This window comes from Sorghum bicolor, chromosome 5, assembly GCF_000003195.3.
Source record: "Sorghum bicolor cultivar BTx623 chromosome 5, Sorghum_bicolor_NCBIv3, whole genome shotgun sequence".
Lineage (NCBI taxonomy): Eukaryota > Viridiplantae > Streptophyta > Magnoliopsida > Poales > Poaceae > Sorghum > Sorghum bicolor.
This window is the reverse complement of record NC_012874.2, coordinates 2,124,744-2,146,099: the sequence shown is the minus strand read 5'-3', so window position 1 is coordinate 2,146,099 and position 21,356 is coordinate 2,124,744. Positions and strand designations below refer to the sequence as shown.

Here is a 21,356-nt window from a genome sequence, read left to right as displayed (position 1 = left end):
TCTTTAAATTTCTAACTGCAAGGCTGTAAATTGTTATTGAAAGCCAAATAAAACTCACAGCAGCTGAACATTGCACAGACGAGGATCCTAATCCTAAAATAAATAGCCAAATAATCCTCCATCTCATCTCATCTCATCTTTGCCGCCAAGCTAGCCAGCCAACAAACAGGAGAGTCCACTGAGACCAACGAACGAACGAAGCAGCAAAAGCAAAGGGCAAAACAGCTCAGCTACAGCGCACGCACACTCTGCTGCACCTGCACGCACAAAAAGGCGAGCTCTGCCTCTGCTCTGCTCCCACCTCCCCTCCCAGGTAAAAAAAAAAAAAAGTCCACTGGGGTCGAGGTCCCCGTCCCCAGTCAACAACAAGCTCTCTCGTCCGCCACCGGAATTCGGGGATCGGTGTGGTGGAAACAAGAAAGAAAGAGAGAAACCGAAGAAATCGATCGATTTTTCCCTAAATAAAAAGAAAAGAAAAGAAAAAACTCCACCTTTTTTTTTTCTTTCCATCTCCTTCCGTCTGTTTCCGGAGGGCGACGGATGTCTTTTCTTGGGGCTGAGGCGAAGGCCGTCCACCAGCGACCACGGACGGAGCTGCGCCGAGGCAGTTGGGAGTAGTAGTCGTCGCCCTACCGCTCCTGCTCCAGCTCCAGCCCCCGCTCCAATCTAAGCCGCCGTGGGGGACGAGGACGACGACCCGGCCGCTCTCCCTCATGGAAGGTGCGAACTCCGGTTCCCCCCCTCTCTCCCTCTCTCGCTCGCTCTGCTGGACTTGGTTTTCTTGGGGGGCGTAGCTGATACCTTCCGTTCTAGATCTGCCCGCGGGGTTTCCCTCAGCTGAGTTGTACGAGTTTGGGCGCGCGCTCTTTCGATTCGCCCGGATTTTTTTTTCCTCCCCACGGTTCCGGCCTGCTGCACCTTGGTCGAAGCACAACAAATCCTGTTCTGGGCTGATTGCTTGTGCTGCTTTTTGATTTTTCTTGATTCGGATTTTGCGGTGCGATTTGGGGGAGCTGCAGGGGAAGAAGGTTCAGTTTTTCGCAGTGCCAAATGTATGTATGGCTTAAGACCCTTAGGATCCCAGCCTTTGGTTTTAGCTTGGAATGCGGGCGCTTGATGCGGGGTCTATAGTTAGCTTGATATCGGGCGAGGCGTTCCTCATGCTGTGTATGAAGGTGGGCTGTGAGTGTTTTGCTTGCAGCTCATGTGTGCTTGCTGATAAGATTTAATTTAACTTCCTATTTTAAGGCTGGAGCTGGACCAGTTCAGTTTTGGGAATGTATCCTACTCATGTTTAGGTTTCAGGAATCAGGATCGTGTGTGAACGGAATTGGGATGGGTATTTTCTTCTTCTTTCTATGCAGAAAGGAAAGCAAGTCCATTCCAGTCCTGTCGGCAGGTTAGCCTGAAAATGGAATGATATTACATAAATTAAATTGCAAATCGCAGCTCCCCAATCACAAGTTTAGTTGAATAATAATATACCACATTTTAGAATTCATTGCTTATTCAGCCACCTAAGTTTGTGCGTTTTTGTGGTGTTCAAGCATAGATCCCATGTATACTTCTGTCAGCAGCAATGCTGTGTTCTTGTACCCCCCTTGTGACACCACAGTATATAAATGGAGTGAAGATTGCAAAATGTAGGACTGCTAGTTCAGTTCATTTGGAATTTCCGTCATTTGCGAAGTTGATATCGTATATTCTGTAACTGTAAACATCTACAGTGCCCTTGCATCAGTGACTACCATGGTACAATAATCTTTGGCGCTGGCAGACCATCAAGTTTCACTGTTTTTTGTGGTGGAGATGGGGGGAATATGCTCATGTAAAGTTTTGTAGAAGGAATGAAGGATAGGATGTGATTACTGCATTTGGTTACTCAGAATTCTATTGTCCAGTAAATAAAGTGACTGCTCACAAGTTTAGTTGAATAATATACCACATTTTAGAATTCATTGCATATTCAGCCACCTAAGTTTGTGTGATTTTGTGGTGTTCAAGCATAGATCCCATGTATACTTCTGTCAGCAGCAATGCTTGTTCTTGTGCCCCCCTTGTGACACAATCTAAATGGAGTAAAGATTGCAAAAATGTAGCACTGTCAATTCAGTTCATTTGGAGTTTCAGTCATTTGAGATCTATAAAGCAGAAGTTGATATGATATGTTCTGTAACTGTAAATAAAGTTACAGAATTCTAATATCCAGTAAATAAAGTTACTGCTCATATTTGGTTGTCTCTGATTCTCTGTATTTCTTGAGTTTCTAATTCTAGTGATCATTGTGGTAAATTCAGGTTGACTAGATAAGTCGTTTTCGTTAGTAGTTTGGTGATCGTTCTCTGATCGTCCTGAATATTGGATCCATATTTAAGTTTTTATGCTTTTTTTCTTTGACTTGTATGGACTTGTTGGGCACATCCAGAAAAATCTCCAAAAAGATCATGCCCATATATGATTGTACTGGTATTGTGTTTAGGTACTGATTGATTAAACCAAGTAGACATCTTTGTAGAGTAACTTCTATGTGCCATTTTTTCTTGTGATGTATTGTTTCATGCTACATTTTCTATCTTCAGTACCCTATTGTTTATCTGCTACTTGTTGTTTGATTGCTCATCTTGGATCCTTGAGTTTCTCGAAGCTTTCATATTATATTATTTGAACATCCATTTGTACAAACTTTACACTTAGTAACTGAAGGGATTTGACGTAATTTTGCAGACCAATCGCCTGACCATATATCAGTTGGTTCAGCACCAAAGAAGTCTAGTACTTCCTCACGAGGCCGGCACCGTAATTTCTCATCATCGACATGCAAAGATTTTCTCCGGAAGTTTGTGGACAGTGAACTTTTAACTTCAAGCCTAGAGGATTGGTTCTCTGGTCACAGTGAAGATTGTGGTTTCAGGAAGCCAGCTTTTGATGTTCCTTTTGACCTTACAGAATTACAGAATTTTGATTATGCTCTGGAGGGTGTTACTTTTCAGCAGCTAGTACGGATGCCAAATGCTCTATATGCATCGACATCAGATGTTTTTGAAGCTACTGCATATCTTGCTTTAGAGGATTTTCTTCATGCAGGCATTAAAGGATTGTGGCAAACTTTCTGGGGTCCTGACGAAGCAATGCCATTCTCAGTTGCCTGTATACACAGCACAAGCTCCAAATTTTATCCTGCTGAGAAGGCTATTAGCAGTGGAAAACTTGATGGTGTTTGTGCAACCGCTGTACTACTGAAGAATTTGAAGCATTCACAAGGAAGATGGGATCATATTGTCATATTGGCTTTGTTGAGACCTGATATTGGAATGGTTTCCGCACATGGCGACCAGGAACCATCGCCTGCTGTCTTAGGGGAGGCACTGTTCTTTGCTTTGCGTGTCCTACTATCTCGAAGCCTTGGCAGATCCTCCACTGTTGTTCGCAATTCAGACTGTGTTTACTTGCTTCTTGTTGATTCACAGTTCGGAGGAGTGGTAAAAGTGCAAGGTGATTTGAACAAGCTGGATTTTGATCTGAACAATGTTTATGATTGTGCTGCTGAATGGATAAAGAAACATGCCAAAATTTCAGTTTCTTCCATAGATCGAGTATGGAACAAACTTGGGAATGCTAACTGGGGAGACATTGGGACCCTTCAGGTTCTCATTGCAATATTTCACTCAATGATCCAATTTTATGGAGAGCCTAAGTATTCTCTCGATGAACTGGCGACGGAACATAGCTCAAGGCTACAAAGTCGAAGATCAGAAAGACATTTGGTTGATAGACAAGCTAATGGTAATGGCTTATTTCGATTCCAACAGCGAAGTCACTCTCCTGAAATTGTTGAAGTTCAGGAGGAAGCAGCTGTCGATGTGAAACCACATGAAACCTTAAGGCTTGAAATAGGATCTGTTGTATTGATGGATGATTCTTACACACAGAAAGGTTTTCAAATCAATGACATCCTAACAGACAGTGATCCTCCTATTTATACTTCTACTCCTGTAGAAGAACCTGCGAAAACTTATTTGCTGTATGTAGGCTCCAGTCCTTCTCATTTGGAACCAGCATGGGAGGATATGAACTCCTGGTACCAAGTGCAGAGGCAGACCAAAGTACTGACAGTGATGAAGCAACGATGTATTTCTAGCAGATATATACCACAGATGGTATCTTCTGGACGGGTCATCCATCCAGGCCCATGTAACAAGCCTAGCTCAAATGGAAGTTGTGGTCATCCATGGTGCAGTACTCCAATGCTTGTCACCTCACCAGTTGGTGAGACCATTTCAAATCTGATACGGAATGGATTGTTTGGTGTTGAGGAGGCTCTGAGATGTTGCCATGACTGTTTATCTGCTCTTGCTGCAGCAGCTTCTGCAGGAATCCGTCATGGTGATATCCGGCCAGAGAATGTGATCCGTGTCAATAATGGTTCAAGGCATCCATATTTTGTGCTTATTGGATGGGGTCATGCTATCCTAGAAGATAGGGATCGGCCAGTAATGAATCTATTCTTCTCATCTACATTTGCACTCCAGGAAGGAAAATTATGTGGAGCATCTGATGCAGAAAGTTTGATTTATCTTCTATATTTCTCTTGTGGTGGAGTTTGCCCTGAGCTTGACTCTGTTGAAAGTGCACTTCAGTGGAGGGAGACGTCATGGTCGAGGAGAGTTATACAGCAGAAGTTGGGCGACATCTCAGCAGTGTTAAAAGCTTTTGCGGATTACGTGGACAGCCTTTGTGGAACTCCATACCCAATGGACTATGAGATCTGGTTGAAACGACTGCGAAGAACAATTAATGAAGATCATGGGAAGGAGGTTGACACGTCCTCATCAAGTTAATACTGCAGCACATTTTCTTGCAAATCTAAAATTTGGAAGATCAAGAGTGATCAGCCGATTACCTTTTGTTGTTGTTGTAGATAATTTACTTGTGAAAGGTCCATAGGTCATAGTATTGTCCATCGCATCACACCATTTCTTGGATATAAGGGTATTTCAAAGTTGCAATCTGCTGCTGCTATCCTCAATGGGATCACTGTCAATGTTACTATTCATTGTCTTGCCTTCAGCCCTTCACACAGGAGATACTTGAGGATATCAGCAACATGATGTATTTTGTGAATCTTTGGTAAATTGGTGAGCCTCTGTTCTGGTTGCCTTCAGAGATTCTGGTCCCATTTTATTCGGTTCTGGTAGGCTTCAGGATGATTTTGTTTTTCTTGTGATCAGTATCTAAACTGTTAATCAGTTGGTAAATTTGTAACTGCTCTAGAATAGAGGTTACATAGTAGCTTTTTGAGCTTGACTAAGTTATTTGTTGGGCGTGATGTTCAAGGTCCTGTAAATGATGTTCCATTGAGCTGCTCAAACTCTTATCCTGCTACTGTTCTTGAATCTCTGTGCGTGGGCTGTGGATGATCTTTGTTTGCAACAATAATGACATGCGTGTACAATTGTTTCACCTTTCATTGAACTTCATGGAATGATGCCACATGCTCCTAAGTTCTGTTGTAATGAATGTTTTGTTCCCTAATAGTCTGTTAACATGGCCTGTCCAAGTTTTGAACTTGTTGCAGATTGCTTCAATTTGCAGAACCAAACTCCTTAAAACATGCATGTTTGCTTGAGCGTATCAGCCAAATCAGCTAGTTAGCTGTGTATTTCTCTAACAGTACGTGCTGAGACTGCAACGCTGCAACATGATGGAAAAAATAAATGATGTACCTACTCTGTACTGTGAGGAATTTCAGTAAAAATCATTTAAAATAAAAAATCGAAAATGATTGAAAAAAGTTTTTTTTTATAAAAAACAAAGTAGTATGGAGCCAGGCAAATCTAAGTTTCAGATTTCAGTATTCAGTAAACACAGACATTTCTCTGCCATCGCCCCTCATCTCACGCCGCTTCAATCACATGGATTACGTCGGAGAGGCGGGCGTTGAAGGCGGTGCAGAAGCACGTCGGATTTGGCTGCCACTTTACTGGTTGTGTCTCAGAAGCTCTCATACTACAAGAACCAGCAACAATAAACTCTGCAGCTGGTTCCAAGCTGCTCCTAACCTATGTGCCACTAGATGCATTTTGGCCTTTTGGGCGTGTGCAATACAAGAAACACTCACTTAAAAATATAGCTGGTAGCTAGGGCTCAAGCTTCAAATGCAAGTATATATGAACTTATAAGATCATATGAGACCTGTACAGTCCTGTTTATGATCTTCATTTTCTCGGAAGGTGTGATGAGACCAATTGGTGGCCACATTACAATTTACAATTACCGATTCTGGCATTCTCGTGATTGATGCTTGGGAAATTCTGCTAATCTATCCGAGGTGCCAAATGTTACTGTTGGACAGATGAATTTGTGAATGCACTATGAAAACATTCAAGGCGCTTTGAAATGACATTCAGCATATCAGCACTTGGTGACTACTCACTGTTTGTCGTCTGATTTGATGCATTTGCCCTGCTTGCAAAGGGGTTTCCTGTCACCAAGAGAAAGTATGTATACTGTGCAGACAGATATCACGAGCAACACTACTGTGTGTTCCATTTGAAATCATGCTTTTTATAAGGAATTCTTCCCTGCCCTGAAGAGCTTGAATACTGCCCCCTGAAGTGGCAGTGAACTAAAGTCATTGGGATTTTTGGGAATAAGTTACATCATCATTCAAGGGCTTGTCCAGAATGTAGTAATCTCCCTAGGAACTTCACTGTTTGGAACAGAGGAGTGCCCTTGTGAAATTCCATTTTGTACCATGTTTTTCAAGCGGACAAGGAAAGAGTATCGAATAAATTTCTACCACAATTAATTGATGCTGCTTAAATTTCTTCCTTCAGACCTTTGTACATGAACAATTTACCTTATATTTATTTATTTATAAGTAAAGATATTCAGTAGGGCTCTCATAGTATTCTCCTGAAAAAAGAAAGAAAGATCGAATGCATGATGCCAACCTTCCGTGTCCCCTTCATGTTGTTATTATAAAACTTTGTACTTGATTTGCATGGGAAATTGTTATTAAGGGATTGTTTGGTTCACTTGTTAAATTTTAGCAAGTTAAAGTTTAGTCACTTTAGTAGGTAAACTTCCAAACACACTGACTAAAAAGGAGCTAAAATAGTTTAGTTCCACTAGTCATTCAAGAGTAGCTAAAATAATTTTAGCTGGCTAAAATTTAGCAAGTGGAACCAAACAGGTCCTAATTAGCATCCTCTTTGGTCACTAATTCAGACACAAACAGATGTATTTTCTGCATTTTCTAACCTACCCTCTCTTTTTCTGCATATCTATTTGCACATGATGACTACTGGTTTGTTCAACTTGGTCTAGGTTCAATAATGTAGTTTAACCTAACTAATTAAAATGTTGAACATAACATGTCATTCTTTAGCAAACACCATACTTTTGGAAAAACTGAACAAACAACCCAATTTCCTTCTTGCATCCACCAAAGGACTATACTTATTTATCCATATGTTGGTATAAGCCCTCTGGGTATCCACATACTCACAGTACTGCCATTAAGCTGTTTCAGGTCACCAACGATCAAGATGGCCGCTTGACTCATAATCAAGTTAGATCGAGTGACTACAAACCGAAGAGTCTCAAGACCTAGTAATTAGTATAGACTGTTGTGGCCCTATTTTGATAATAAAATCTCTCTCTCCCTCTCTCCCTCCCTCCCTCCCTTCCAATCAGATCATAATTTCTTGCAGGGCCGCCGTCCCTGATATTTTAGGTGGCCCAGTGCAAAAATTCAAAAAGAGATACTATGTATAAAAACAGTTTTAAAAAAGTGATTTTTTGTTAATCCTATTAGTAGTATAACTTTTTTATTTTATCTTGCTACTATGGACTTCAGCTCTGCAAATTGAAGCAATCTGCAACTGAGTTCAAAACCTGGACAAGTTGAAGTAGTCCTGACAAACAAACTACTGGAACAAAACATTCATTACAACAGATTTTAGGAGCATGTGACATCATCCCAGGAAGTAGCTGAAGGTGAAACAATCGCACAACCACAAACATCAGTGTTTCTTGCTGGAGACAAAGATAACATCACCACCAGGAGGCATTTCTTGATGCATGGGGGAAAATCTGTGCAGCACACACACACATACCGAGATCCAGAACACCAGTCAGGAGTTTGGGCATCTCAATCAATAGAACATCATTTATAGGACCTTTAACAATTAACATTGCACCCAACAAATAATTTAGCCTTCTTAAAAAAATAAATGCTACTATGCCACACCACCACTAACCGCATATCTATTTTGGAGCAGTTACAAACAGGAAGTGCCAAAAATTAATCGACTATACCACACACTCGAGGTCCATATTTTCCTACCAGTTAACATCCACAAGCCTAGCCTTGCACAGCACCAAATAAAATGGGACCAGAATCCCAGAGGGCAACCAGAGCAGAGGCTAACCAATTTACCAAAGACCATTTACAAAATACATCATGTTGCTGATATCCTCAAGGATCTATATACTGCACTCCTCTGTGAACCGCTGAAGGTGGGAGCACAGAATAGTAAACAGTGACAGTGATCGCATTGAGGATAGCAGCAGCAGATTGCAATTTTTGAAATACCCTTATCAAAGGGGCAAAGGAATGGTGCGAGACGATGAACACTATGACCTATGGAAAGCCTTTCACAAAAAAATTATCTACAACAACAAAAAGTAATGGATTGATCACTCTTGATCCTCCGCATTCTGGATTTTGCAAGAAAAATGTTCCGTAGTATTAACTTGATGATGATGTGTCGACCTCCTTCCCATGATCTTCATTTATTGTTCTTCGCAATCTTTTCAACCATATGTCATAGTCCATTGGGTAGGTTCCGCAAAGGCTGTCAACATAATCCGCAAAAGCTTTTAACACTGCTGAGAAGTCGCCCAACTTCTGCTGTATAACTCTCCTCGACCACGATATCTCCCTCCACTGAAGGGCACTTTCAACCGAGTCAAGCTCTGGGCAAACTCCACCGCAAGAGAAATATAGTAGATAGATTAAACTTTCTGCATCAGATGCTGCACATAGCTTGCCTTCCTGGAGCGCAAACGTAGATGAGAAGAACAGATTCATCACAGGTCGTTCTCTATCTTCTAGGATAGCATGACCCCATCCAATAAGCACAAAATATGGATCACCTGAACCATTACTGACACGGATCACATTCTCTGGCCGGATATCACTGTGACGGACTCCTGCAGATGCTGCTGCAGCAAGAGAGGATAAACAATCATGGCAACATCTCAGTGCCTCCTCAACACCGAACAATCCATTCCGTATCAGATTTGAAACAGTCTGACCAACTGGTGAGGTGACAAGAATTGGAGTACTGCACCATGGATGGTCACAATTTCCATTTGAGTTAGGCTTATTGCATGTGCCTGGATGGATGATCCGCCCAGAAGATGCCATATGTGGTATATATCTGCTAGAAATGCCTCTTTGCTTCATCAAAGACAGTACTTTGGTCTGCCTCTGCACTTGGTACCAGGAATTCATATCGTCCCATGCCGGTTCCAAATGAGACGGGCTGGAGCCTACATACAGTAGATACGTTTTGGTAGGTTCTTCTACAGGAGTAGAAGTATAAATAGGAGGGTCACTGTCTGTTAGGATGTCATTGATTTGAAAACCTTTCTGTATGTAAGCATCATTCATCAATACAACAGATCCTATTTCAAGCTTCAAGGTTTCCTGTGGTTTCACATCAACAGCTGGTTCCTCATGTACTTCGACAATTTCAGGAGAATGACTTGGCTGTTGGAACTGAAATAAACCATGACCATTAGCTTGTCTGTCAACTAAATGTCTTTCTGACCTTCGACTTTGTAGCCTTGAACTATGTTCTGTGGCAAGTTCATCAAGAGAATACTTAGGCTCTCCATAAAATTGGATCATTGAGAGGAATATAGCCATGAGAACTTGAAGGGTCCCAATGTCTCCCCAGTTAGCATTCCCAAGTTTGTTCCATACTCGATCTATAGAAGAAACTGAAATCTTGGCATGCTTCTTTATCCATTCAGCAGCACAGTAATAAACATTGTTCTGATCAAAATCCAGCTTGTTCAAATCTCCTTGGACCTTTACTACTCTTCCAAACTGTGAATCAACAAGAAGCAAATAAATACAATCTGAATTGTGAAGAACAGTGGAGGATCTGCTAAGGCTTCGAGACAGTAGGACACGCAAAGCAAAGAAGAGTGCCTCCCCTAAGACAGCAGAAGATGGCTCCTGGTCACCCTGTGCGGAAACCATTCCAATATCAGGTCTCAACAAAGCCAACACAACAATATCATCCCATCTTCCTTGTGAATACTTCAAATTCTTCAGCAGTACAGAAGTTGCACAAACACCATCGAGTTTGCCACTGCTAATAGCCTTCTCAGCAGGATAAAATTTGGAACTTGAGCTGTGTATACAGGCAACTGAGGAAGGCATTGCCTCATCAGGGCCCCAGAAAGTTTCCCACAATCCTTTAATGCCTGCATGAAGGAAATCCTCCAAAGCAAGATATGCAGTAGCTTCAAAAACATCAGATGTTGACGAACATAGAGCATTTGGCATCCTTACTAGCTGCTGAAAAGTAACACCCTCCAGAGCATAATCAAAATTCTGTAATTCAGTAAGGTCGAAAGGAACATCAAAAGTTGGCTTCCTGAAACCACAATCTTCACAGTGACCACAGAACCAATCCTCAAGGCTTGAAGTTAAAAGTTCACTGTCCACAAACTTCCGGAGAAAATCTTTGCATGTTGATGATGAGAAATTACGGCGTCGACCTCGTGAGGATGTACTAGACTTTTTTGGCACTGAACCGACTGATATATGGTCAGGTGATTGATCTGCAAAATGGCATCAAATCCCACAGTTACTAATTGTTAAGTTTTGTATGGAATGGATGTTCAAGTAACTCAATATAAAGACTTCGAGAAATTATAGGATCCAAGATGAGCAATAAAAACAGTAAGTAGCATATAAACAATATTGTACTGAAGATAGCAAATCTAGCACGAAACAAAACTTAACAAGAAAAAAATGACACCTACAAGTTACCTTACAAAGATTGCCTACTAGGTTTAGTCAATACCTACATGCCAAAAAGAGTACAGTCATATATGGGTATGATTTAAATATGGATCAACAAGTCCATACAGGTCAAAGAAAGTATAGAAACTTAAATATGAACCTAATGTTCAGGGCAATTAGGATCAGAGAATGATCACCGGCGTACTAACAAAAACTTCTCAAGTCAACCTGAGTTTACAACAATAATTACCAGAAACCCAAGAATTACTGAAATAACCAAATATGACTAGTAACTTCATTTATGAAAAAACCAGAATTCTGTATAACCAAATGTAGTAATCCCCCATCCTATCCTTCATTCCTTCTAGAAAACTTTACAAGAACATAGCGAATAATAGATGGATTGTTCTGTGGAAATTGTGCCACATGATCATGTCCATGTGTGCTTGCTCAGTTATTGCTCCTAATACCTCAGTAGCAATTGGCAATAGTCAACACAGCATTTGAACGCCCAAAAAGAAACGGTGAAACCTGATAGTCTATCAGTGTTAAAGATTTTACCATGGTAGCCACTGCTACAAAGGAAATGAAGATGTTCACCGTTTCAAAAATATATGATAACAACTTCTGCTATGTATTCCACAAAAACTCAGAAACTTAGGCGGCTGAATGTGCGGTGAATTCTAAACTGTGGTATTGTTCAACTGCACTTGTGGCCTGCGAAATCGTGGATGGAAATTTATGCAGTACTATAATTTTGAAACTAATCCATGGGAGTGTACTTGCTTTCCTTTCTGCATTGTAGAATACCCATGTCAATTTTGTTTACTGATCGCACACTTGATACTCACAGAGTCGGATAGTGCTAAAGTTGAATTGGCCTGACCTTAAAATAACTTAATCTTATATGCATACTACAGGCATACATATCATCAGCAAAACATACATTCACAGGAAGGCCATATAGTATGTAAGCGGATTTTAATTTCACTCCATATCAAGCACACAAGCACTCAACTAGGGACAGGACTTGGACTTGAATCAAGCATCACATTTTCGAAGTTAAATCCAAAGGTTTGGATCCTAAGGGTGTGAAGCCATAACTTGCCGATGCCAAATCGAACCTTTGGCTGCTCCTCTCCCAAATCCCAACGCCATATACCCACTAAGAGAATGAAGGGGAAAAAATCCGGTCACGCGGCAGATCTAGAATGAAGGAAAGCTATCTACTCAAAGAAGGAATCCAAGTTCAGCAGAGAGAGAGAGAGAGAGCTTGGAGCCGTACCTTCCATGAGGCGGCCGGGGCGTCGTCCTCCTCCCCCAGGGTGGGGCCAGCGGCTGCAGGGGCGCTAGATTGGAGCGCCTGCTGCTGGAGCTAGAGCGATAGGGCGACTACTCGCAGTCCCAACTGCCTCCGCGCTCCGTGGTCTCTGGACCTGGACGGCAGCCCCAAGAAAAGACATCCGCGTCTCTCCCTCCGGCACCAGGCGGAAGCAGATAGAAAAAGATGGGATTTTTATTGAGGAAAATCCATCGGCTTTTCTTCAGAATCCACAGATCCCCGGTCCCCGATTCCGGTGGTGAGCACCGCACGCGCACGCGCACGCGCACGCGCACAGTGGAACCGCGAGCTTGATCCGGAACTGACTGATTGTCCGCCCCGTTCCGTTCTCCAGTGTGTGGATTTTTTTTTTAAAAAAATGGGAGTGGGTGATGGGGCAGCCAGCAGGGGAAGAGAGCAGAGAGCTTTTTTGCGCGTGCATTTATTATTATTATTATTATTATTATTATTATTATTATTATTATTATTATTATTATTATTATTATTATTATTATTATTTGGACAAAGAGTGCGTGCAGGTTGGTTTTTTTATTGATAACAAGTGCGTTCATTTGAGTGAGGCATTGTTTACTTCCACAAAAATAAAAAACTTTTCAAGATTTCTTATTACATCGAATCTTACAACATTATGCATGTAGCATTAAATATAGTTTAAAAATAACTAATTACATAATTTACTTGTAATTTACGAGACAAATCTTTTGTGTCTAGTTAGTTCATGGTTGGTCAATAATTATCAAATACAAACAAAAATACTATAATACCCAGAACTAGAAAAAATTTGAAACTAAACAAGACCATAATTAACAAACATGCATGGTTAGTTGAAAAATAACAAATTAAACATGTATATAGCTAGGAGGGTCGTCCTCCGACTCCGATCCCTTATTTGATATATTGTATACGTATATATAATTCTTCAATTCCTAGGCTAGCTACTCCACGTACTGTATCATTTAATTTCTTCCATCACAGTGGCATGCATGCATGCAGTACGACGTGGATCATAACGCTGCTGCTTTTGTTACCGCGCGGAAGGCCTCCTTCATGACTTTGAGCTTGTCAGGCGGTGGCGCGGCGACAACCAGGTCGGCGGCTTTCTCGTAGGAAGCCGCCATGCTCTCGACCTTCTTCTCGTTCCCGGTTTCTTCGACCCGGGCGAGGGCGAGTGAGACATCCAGCCTCTCCGCCATGGCGGCCTCTTGGACCTCGGACTGCTTCTCGGCTGGAGCGGCGGCGGCGACGCCATCAACAGCTTGCCGCATCTTCGCGTCCATGGCGTCTAAGGCCGTCAGGGCGGCCTTCCATTTCGCCGGTGGATCGGCGGCCTCTACGACCGCAGTGACGACGACGAGGAGGATGAGCAGGAGGATCTTGGCCATTGCCATTTATATTTGTGTTGGTAATTGGTACGGTTGAGACTGGGGAGATAGATTGAAGGAGATCGACGACCTGGTTGCAGGACTCTCTCTCTCTCTCTCTCTCTATATATATATATATATATATATATATATATATATATATATATATATATATATAGAGGTATACTATTAAGAGCTTAGGGCTTTCTATAAGTAGTGAAAGCCCTAGCCAAAACTGCACGTACCTGGTTCGACTGCATGCACCGATCGGTCCCAACCAACCAGGTGGGATGTTTCCACCCACTCACGTCAGCCTTATCTCCATACCATTTCAAAATCTCCTCTCCTGAACCTCTCCTTTCTCTGTTGACCCGGTGGCATCTCCTCCTTTCTCTCATTCTCTCAGATCCAGATTGGCTGCTCATCGAGGCGGAGGGCTTCAGTCGGCGGCGATCCCTGCCACCGCGGCCTCCTCATCCCCAACAGCGGCGGCACCTCCTTCGTCCCCTCAAGCATCCACGACTGCTACTCCCCGACCGGCAACCGCGACGCTCCTGGTGGCCGCACGGCACGGCTAGGCCCACTCGGGGAAGGCTACGGCGGCACGATGCACCATCAGCACGTTTGCTGGGGCCCTTCCGTTCCAACGATGGCGGCGCCCTTCGTGTACGGACACGCCGCGTGCAGGGCAATGCTGTCCACGCCGGATTGCATGGCCTGCCTCCGCTCCATCGTGAGCCATATGGACGCGGCGCCAGGGCCGTGCTTCTTGACTGCAGCTTGCGCTATGAGCAGTACGTGTTCATGGATTTCTACTAGCTCCTTTTGATTTGGCCGGCTGGATCTGTTCTAAATTAATTCATTTGCCGTTGTTGTCTTGTTAATTAGCACTATTTGTCTGTGGTTCTGTGTGTTTTGGTGTTTTAAGTTATGTGTGGTTTCGTCTCTAGCAACATATTTTAATATTTATGCTCTTTCATTCATCTTCCGCCAAGATCCAGAGCCATGGCCGCCGGTGCCTCCATTGACCACCTGCTTCCTCCTCATGCAAGTATGGATTGAATAGGCAACATGTGGGATCAGGGCAGCATTAGTGAGTTTCTATTCTAACATTAGTGAATTTCTATACATATCAAAATTAGTATTACATATTCAATTGTCTTTGATTTACCTGGTGTCTACTTACTTTGATCCAAATAGGGAGGCGACCTGTGATTTCCTCCGCCTCCCTTCCAAATCCGGTGTTGAATCGAGAAGCAGATCTGATGCTAACTCATTTATTCCACCATGCTTTTCATGCAGTGATTTCGTCCGTTGTGCTTTCTATATGCAGGCAACCAGTGATTTTATGCAATTCATTTTCATGCATTTTTGAATTTTGGATACATTTCTAGCTGATACTTGGTATACACTGTTGGTATATATTTCTATACATTATTGACACATAATTTGATACATTGTTGGAGCAGTTTCTATGCGGTTTTTATGTGGTAACAAATTTAATCTTTATTCATTGAACTACTAGTTTCTATACATTATCGGTGCCAAAAATATTTCTGCGCAACTTGACTACTAATTCTATGAATCTGATCGCCCATTGCATGCTATTTTTTAAATTTTGGAGAAAATGAGATCATCTGCATCTTTTACGTGTGTGATCTCCATGTTCTATGTATATATTGTTCCCATGTTAATTATACACCCCTAATGATATTTTTGGTTTAGATGCACTGTTAGAATAATTATCTGCGCACAATTCTTTTTATGCTTAGTTGTATGGGTTTTATCTGATTTTTTGGTTGCAGCCTTGGATGATTATTCTAACAGTGCAATCCTGCTTACTTGCATGAAATGAAAAGCTATAAACGCAAGTAAGCAGGATTTCTATTCTTTGATTTTGATTTTTATGCATTTTCCTTGATATTTTGTGCAATGAATAGGTTTTTGTGCAATTGACTTTTGAATCTTTATGTTTCGTGGCTTATATGCTTAATGTTAAGATTTTACACATTCAGAACCATTCTGGTGGCAAGTCCACTGCCTGATGCAGTCCACGGCCGCGGTGCTAGTATGAAGCAGCAGTGGCGGGTGGTGGCGTGTAGTTCACGGCGGCGGCGCTAGTGCGAATCAGTGGTGGTGGTCAGTTCGATGGAAGATAGCAAAGGAGCAGCACGACGCGGCTAAGGATTTTTGCATTTTGTTGTTGAATTTAGTGTTCTTATGTTTGTGTGCATAAGTTTCTATACACACAATGGAGCACTTCTATGCATTTTTGTATTCTTAATGCTTGTGAGCATAAGTTTCTATACATTGTTGGAGCAGGTCTATGTTGTTTTTATGCGACAATAAATTCACTTTTTATTCATCAAATTACTAAATTCTATGTAATGCCGGCACGAAAAATATTTAAGTGAATCCGGTCGTCTATCACGCGCTATTTTTTCAAAATTTAAAATTTTTGAGAAGACGAGATCGTCTTTATGTTTTACGTGTGTGGTTCTCATGGTCTATGTGTTTCTATACATTGTTTCCTATATTATTTATGCCTCCTCTCTAGAAAGCAAGGTGTGGTTGGACGCGGTCACGATTTTTTAAATCAATAATATGCAGAAGGGAGGGTTTTACGCGACAATGAAATTATTCTTATTCACCAAACCACTAATTTCTATGCAACGTTGGCGCCAAAAACTTTTCTACGTATTTTGACTATTTGATTCTATGCATCTAATCGTCATCACGTGCCATGATTCAAATCACGGTTGTGTTAGATGAAATGTCCATCTCGCGGCTTTAGATGGTAACAAAATTAATTTTTATTCATCCAACCACTAACTTCTATGTAACGTCAGCACCAAAAACTTTCTGTGCATCTTGGCCATTGATTTTATGCATCCAATCGGCCATCACATACCATGATTCAAAAGTCAAAGTTTAGAGGAAGACGAGATCATCTCCGTATTTTACACGTCAAGTCTCTATGTTTTATGAATTGTTCCTACGTTAGTTATACACCCTATAGTGAGGAGCATGATATTGGTGGAGGCAATTACAGTTGTTTCGTGGAATATCTATCTCATAGAGAAGTTTTTATGCGATAACAAATTTAATTTTTATTCACCCAACAACTAATTTCTATGCAACATCGACGTAAAAACGTTTTTAGGCATCTTGATACTTGATTCTACGCATCCAATCGGCCATCACGTGCTATGATTCAAATTTAAAATTTATGAATTTTAAATTTTTACAAAAAAATATTCACAATGGATCTTGAATCATGCACAAAAATATCAGGAGTTTAATGGTGAAAACCGTTTTTGAATCGAAAGCTTCATTGAGGAACTATTAAGAAAAAATAGACGAGATTAGAATGGATGCATACATGACTACATGTGTCAGCTTGTGTCAGTACGTGGCATGTGCAGTTAGGTGGAACGACTAACTCGCAGAAAGGTTTCTATGTGGTAACGAATTGATTTTAATTCATGCAACCACTAGATTTTATACATTGTCGGAATAAAAAACTTTCTGTGCAGTCTGACCTAGGATTTTATGCGTTCGATTGGTTGGGTCCCCAAGGGGTCCACCACCTGCGCGCATGTCAGCTCCGTAGTGGGTTAGGTGGAATGGCTGGCTGGGGCTTCCAATAGCTATTTGTAGCCCTGGGCTCCCAATATACCGACCCTATATATATATATATATATATATATATATATGAGTTGCTCGATCGATGACATTTCTTCTATAAATAGTGGATGGTGATGTATAGTGTAAGGCCAGCAAGGGACATTATTGTCTCGACGGCTAGATTTGGTGACCGTCTCCTTAGGATCCAAAATTAGCTACCTACTACCTCCATGCATTGCGTGCCTGGTGTTGGGGGTGGTTCGTTGATCGATGCCCTTCTCCTTCTCATATCTTGACTTAGCACGTACGAGCCATGTTTAGAGCTTCGTTCTAAAGGAATATACACAATAATCCAAAGATGATGACAAAAAAAAATTGTTAATGGGACAGCCTCTCCAAACCGTACCAGCAAGAGGAACGCATCAACAGTAGCCTTGGATTCTATAGACAAGGCGGCTAGGCTCAAAGCAAAGAAAAATCTGAAATAAGTGCCTGAAAAAGGTAATTCTCAGCAACCTCTCTCTTTTGTTTCTAGAGATGACTCATCTTTAATTGCCTCTACTAAATCCTTAGGTGTACTGTTGGGTAACAATGTATTTAGTGCTTTTAATGCCCTGAAATCACTTAAAGATCTAGAATTTTCAAGGCTTGCTGATAGTACTAGTTTTAGAGAAGATAATCCTGTGCTAGTAGAGGATGTTGCATCTGTTTGCTCTACTGATGATAGTGTTGACCTTGAAGCGCTAAATCTAATTTGTTCTGATGTTATTGAAGGGTTGGGTGATGGGGGTTGTGATCCATTGATCCTACAAACTCCTGTATCACAAAGTAGTCGAGGCCACCCTAAACGTAACAAGCCAAAAATTAAAAAGAAAAGTAAGTCAAGATGAAGGGAGTCTTTTGAAATTGTAACGGGTTTGCGGATGCTAAAAAATATAAATTTTTATCGGATTTGACAAAAGAAAAGAACCTAGATTTCATTGCCTTATCAGAAACTGGAAGACCTAGCTTCTCACAACATACCCTTAACACTATATGTGCCGGTAGAGATTTTATTTGGCACTGTATGGCACCAAGGGGTAGATCTGGTGGCATGATCCTAGGAGTCCATTTGTTAGTTTTCGATGTGGGTGAAATTGAGGAAGGGGAATTTTTTATTCGCTTTAAGCTAAGACATAAAGAAGATGACTTCAAGATTAATCTTATAGCTGTTTATGGTCTGGCGCAGGCTGATCGAAAATCAAATTTCTTATCAGAATTGGTCCGAGTATGTTCCAAAGACACCTTACCTATGGTTATAGGAGGTGACTTTAATATTATTCGCAGACCAAATGAGAAAAATAATGACATTTTTAATGACAGATGGCCTTTTTTGTTCAATGCTGTTATTGATGCGTTAAATCTTAGAGAAATTGAGCTAACAGGAAGAAAATTTACGTGGGCTAACAATCTGCCAAACCAAACCTTTGAGAAGTTAGACAGAGTACTTGCATGCACCGACTTTGAGTCTAAATATGCTTTGACTACTGTCCATACTCTTAGTAGGGAAATCTCTGATCATACACCTCTACTTTTCTCTACAAATAATTCGTCCACAACTTACCAGCCACAGTTCAAATTTGAACTTGGATGGTTGTTAAGAGAAGGATTTAATGAGATGGTTTCACAAGTGTGGCAAAATACAGTAGCTGCAGGTTCACCGTTGGATGTGTGGCAGATGAAAATTAGGAGACTTCGCCAGCACCTTAGAGGATGGGCAAAACATGTAAGTGGGGTTTATAAAAAAGAAAAAACTACACTCCTCTGCAAGCTTGATGAATTAGACAAGAAATCAGAGCACACTGAATTGAGTCAAGTTGAAAGAGATTTAAAACATGTCCTAAATGAGAGGTTGGCTGAGCTGCTAAGAGAGGAGGAGCTAAAGTGGTATCAACGGGCTAAGATAAAACACCTGCTTGAAGGAGATGCAAATACCAAATATTACCATTTGTTGGCCAATGGTAGACATAGAAAGACTCGTATTTTCCAGTTGGAAGATGGGGAGAATACTATAACTGGTGATGCTCAACTTAAGGAGCATATCACTAGTTATTACAAAAACCTGTTTGGTCCTCCTGAAACCTCACTATTTTCATTAGATGAGTTGCGGAGGGACGATATACCCCAAGTATCTGACCTGGAGAACGAGGCTTTGATAGCGCCCTTCACTCAGGAGGAGGTACGGGCGGCGGTGTTCCAGATGGAGCGCAATAAATCACCTGGCCCAGATGGTTTTCCAGTAGAATTTTATCAAGTGTTCTGGGACTTAATTAAAGATGATTTGTTGGCTATGTTCTCAGATTTTCATCAGGGTACATTACCTCTTAATCGTCTCAATTTTGGAAATATTATTTTGTTGCCTAAAAAGAATGATGCGAGAATGATTCAACAATACAGGCCCATATGTTTGTTGAATGTCTCTTTTAAATTATTCACAAAAGTTGCAACAAATAGGTTAACGTCTATTGCTTAGAAACTCATACGGCCAACCCAGACAGCTTTTTTACCAGGAAGAAACATTATGGAAGGTGCTGTTATTTTACATGAAACAATACATGAACTTCACACAAGAAAACAAGATGGAGTCATTTTCAAAATCGATTTCGAAAAAGCCTATGATAAAGTGAATTGGAATTTTTTACAACAAACCTTAAGGATGAAAGGTTTCTCACAAACTTGGTGTGATTGGGTAAAACATTTTACACAAGGGGGCAATGTTAACATCAAAGTCAATGACCAGTTAGGGTCCTATTTCCAAACAAGAAAGGGCCTAAGGCAGGGTGACCCCATATCACCAATTCTTTTTAATATAGTGGTGGATATGTTAGCCGTTCTAATTGCTAGAGCTAAGGAGGAGGGTCAGGTTCAAGGGGTGATCCCCCATCTTATTCAAGATGGGCTTTCCATCCTTCAGTATGCGGATGACACAGTAATCTTTATGAGTCATGATGTTGATAAGGCTGTCAATATGAAACTGGTTCTCAGTACCTTTGAAAAACTATCTGGCTTAAAGATTAATTTCCACAAAAGTGAAATCTTTTGTTTCAGTAAAGAAAAAGATCACGAGGAGTTTTATTCACAATTGTTCGGATGTGCTGTTGGCAAATTCCCCTTCCGCTATTTGGGTTTACCTATGCACTTTAGAAAACTTTTAAATAAAGATTGGAAGCATATTGAAGAGAGAATTGAGAAACGACTTTGTGGATGGAAAGGAAAAATGTTAACAGTGGGGGGTCGTCTGGTTCTTATAAACTCGGTGCTGTCCAGCTTACCGATGTTTATGTTGTCCTTTTTTAAACTACCAAAAGGAGTTCTACAAAAATTAGATTGTTTCAGATCTCGGTTTTATTGGCAAAATGAACAACATAAAAGAAAGTACAGATTGGTGCAGTGGGATATTATGTGTCAACCGAAAGACCAAGGTGGTCTAGGTATTCAAAACTTAGAAATCCAAAACAAATGCTTGCTTTCTAAGTGGTTGTTTAGGTTGCTAAACGAGGATGGGATGTGGCAGGAATTGTTATGGAATAAATATATTAAAAATAAGACTCTAGGAAGCTGTGAAAAGAAATCAACGGACTCACATTTCTAGAAAAGCCTAATAAATGTTAAAGACACCTTCCTCCATTTAGGACGCTTTAATATCAAGGATGGATCACAAACGAGATTTTGGTTAGATACTTGGCTGGGCAATAAACCTCTTAAAGAGAAATTCCCATCGTTGTTTAATATTGTAAGAAGAAAACAAGACTCGATTGCAACAGTGTTGAGTACACCTATACTAAATATTTCTTTCCGAAGGAATTTAGTGAGGACGAATTTAACAAACTGGAATCGGATTGTCGCTTCTTTACAACATCTAAATCTATCACTGGAAAGGGATGTTTTTGTCTGGGGTTTAAGTGCGTCTGGGGTTTTCACAGTCAAGTCTATGTAT

The 21,356-nt window shown here is 41.0% G+C and overlaps 3 protein-coding genes and 1 long non-coding RNA gene across 4 annotated transcripts; 2 read left to right on the top strand and 2 right to left on the bottom strand.

The window, feature by feature from the left end:
* Positions 334–5,467, top strand: LOC8069266. Its single transcript, XM_002450161.2, has 2 exons — positions 334–720; positions 2,725–5,467. The coding sequence occupies exons 1-2, from the start codon at positions 714–716 to the stop codon at positions 4,836–4,838; spliced, it is 2,121 nt and encodes a 706-aa protein (XP_002450206.1). The 5' UTR covers positions 334–713; the 3' UTR covers positions 4,839–5,467.
* Positions 8,146–12,735, bottom strand: LOC8069265. The gene is made up of 2 exons (XM_002448893.2): positions 12,336–12,735; positions 8,146–10,866 (listed from the first exon to the last, which is right to left on the bottom strand). The coding sequence occupies exons 1-2, from the start codon at positions 12,340–12,342 to the stop codon at positions 8,756–8,758; spliced, it is 2,118 nt and encodes a 705-aa protein (XP_002448938.2). The 5' UTR covers positions 12,343–12,735; the 3' UTR covers positions 8,146–8,755.
* Positions 13,397–13,774, bottom strand: LOC8069264 (uncharacterized protein OsI_031781). Its single transcript, XM_002448892.2, has one exon. The coding sequence runs from the start codon at positions 13,772–13,774 to the stop codon at positions 13,397–13,399; it is 378 nt and encodes a 125-aa protein (XP_002448937.2).
* On the top strand, positions 14,096–16,141 carry LOC110435335. Its single transcript, XR_002452980.1, has 4 exons — positions 14,096–14,547; positions 14,749–14,846; positions 14,954–15,624; positions 15,769–16,141. It is a non-coding gene; the product is annotated as an uncharacterized LOC110435335 (long non-coding RNA).

What these genes read in the sequence shown, in the direction of transcription:
- LOC8069264 (XM_002448892.2), bottom strand. Translation starts at nt 13,774, where the DNA reads ATGGCCAAGATCCTCCTGCTCATCCTCCTCGTCGTCGTCACTGCGGTC.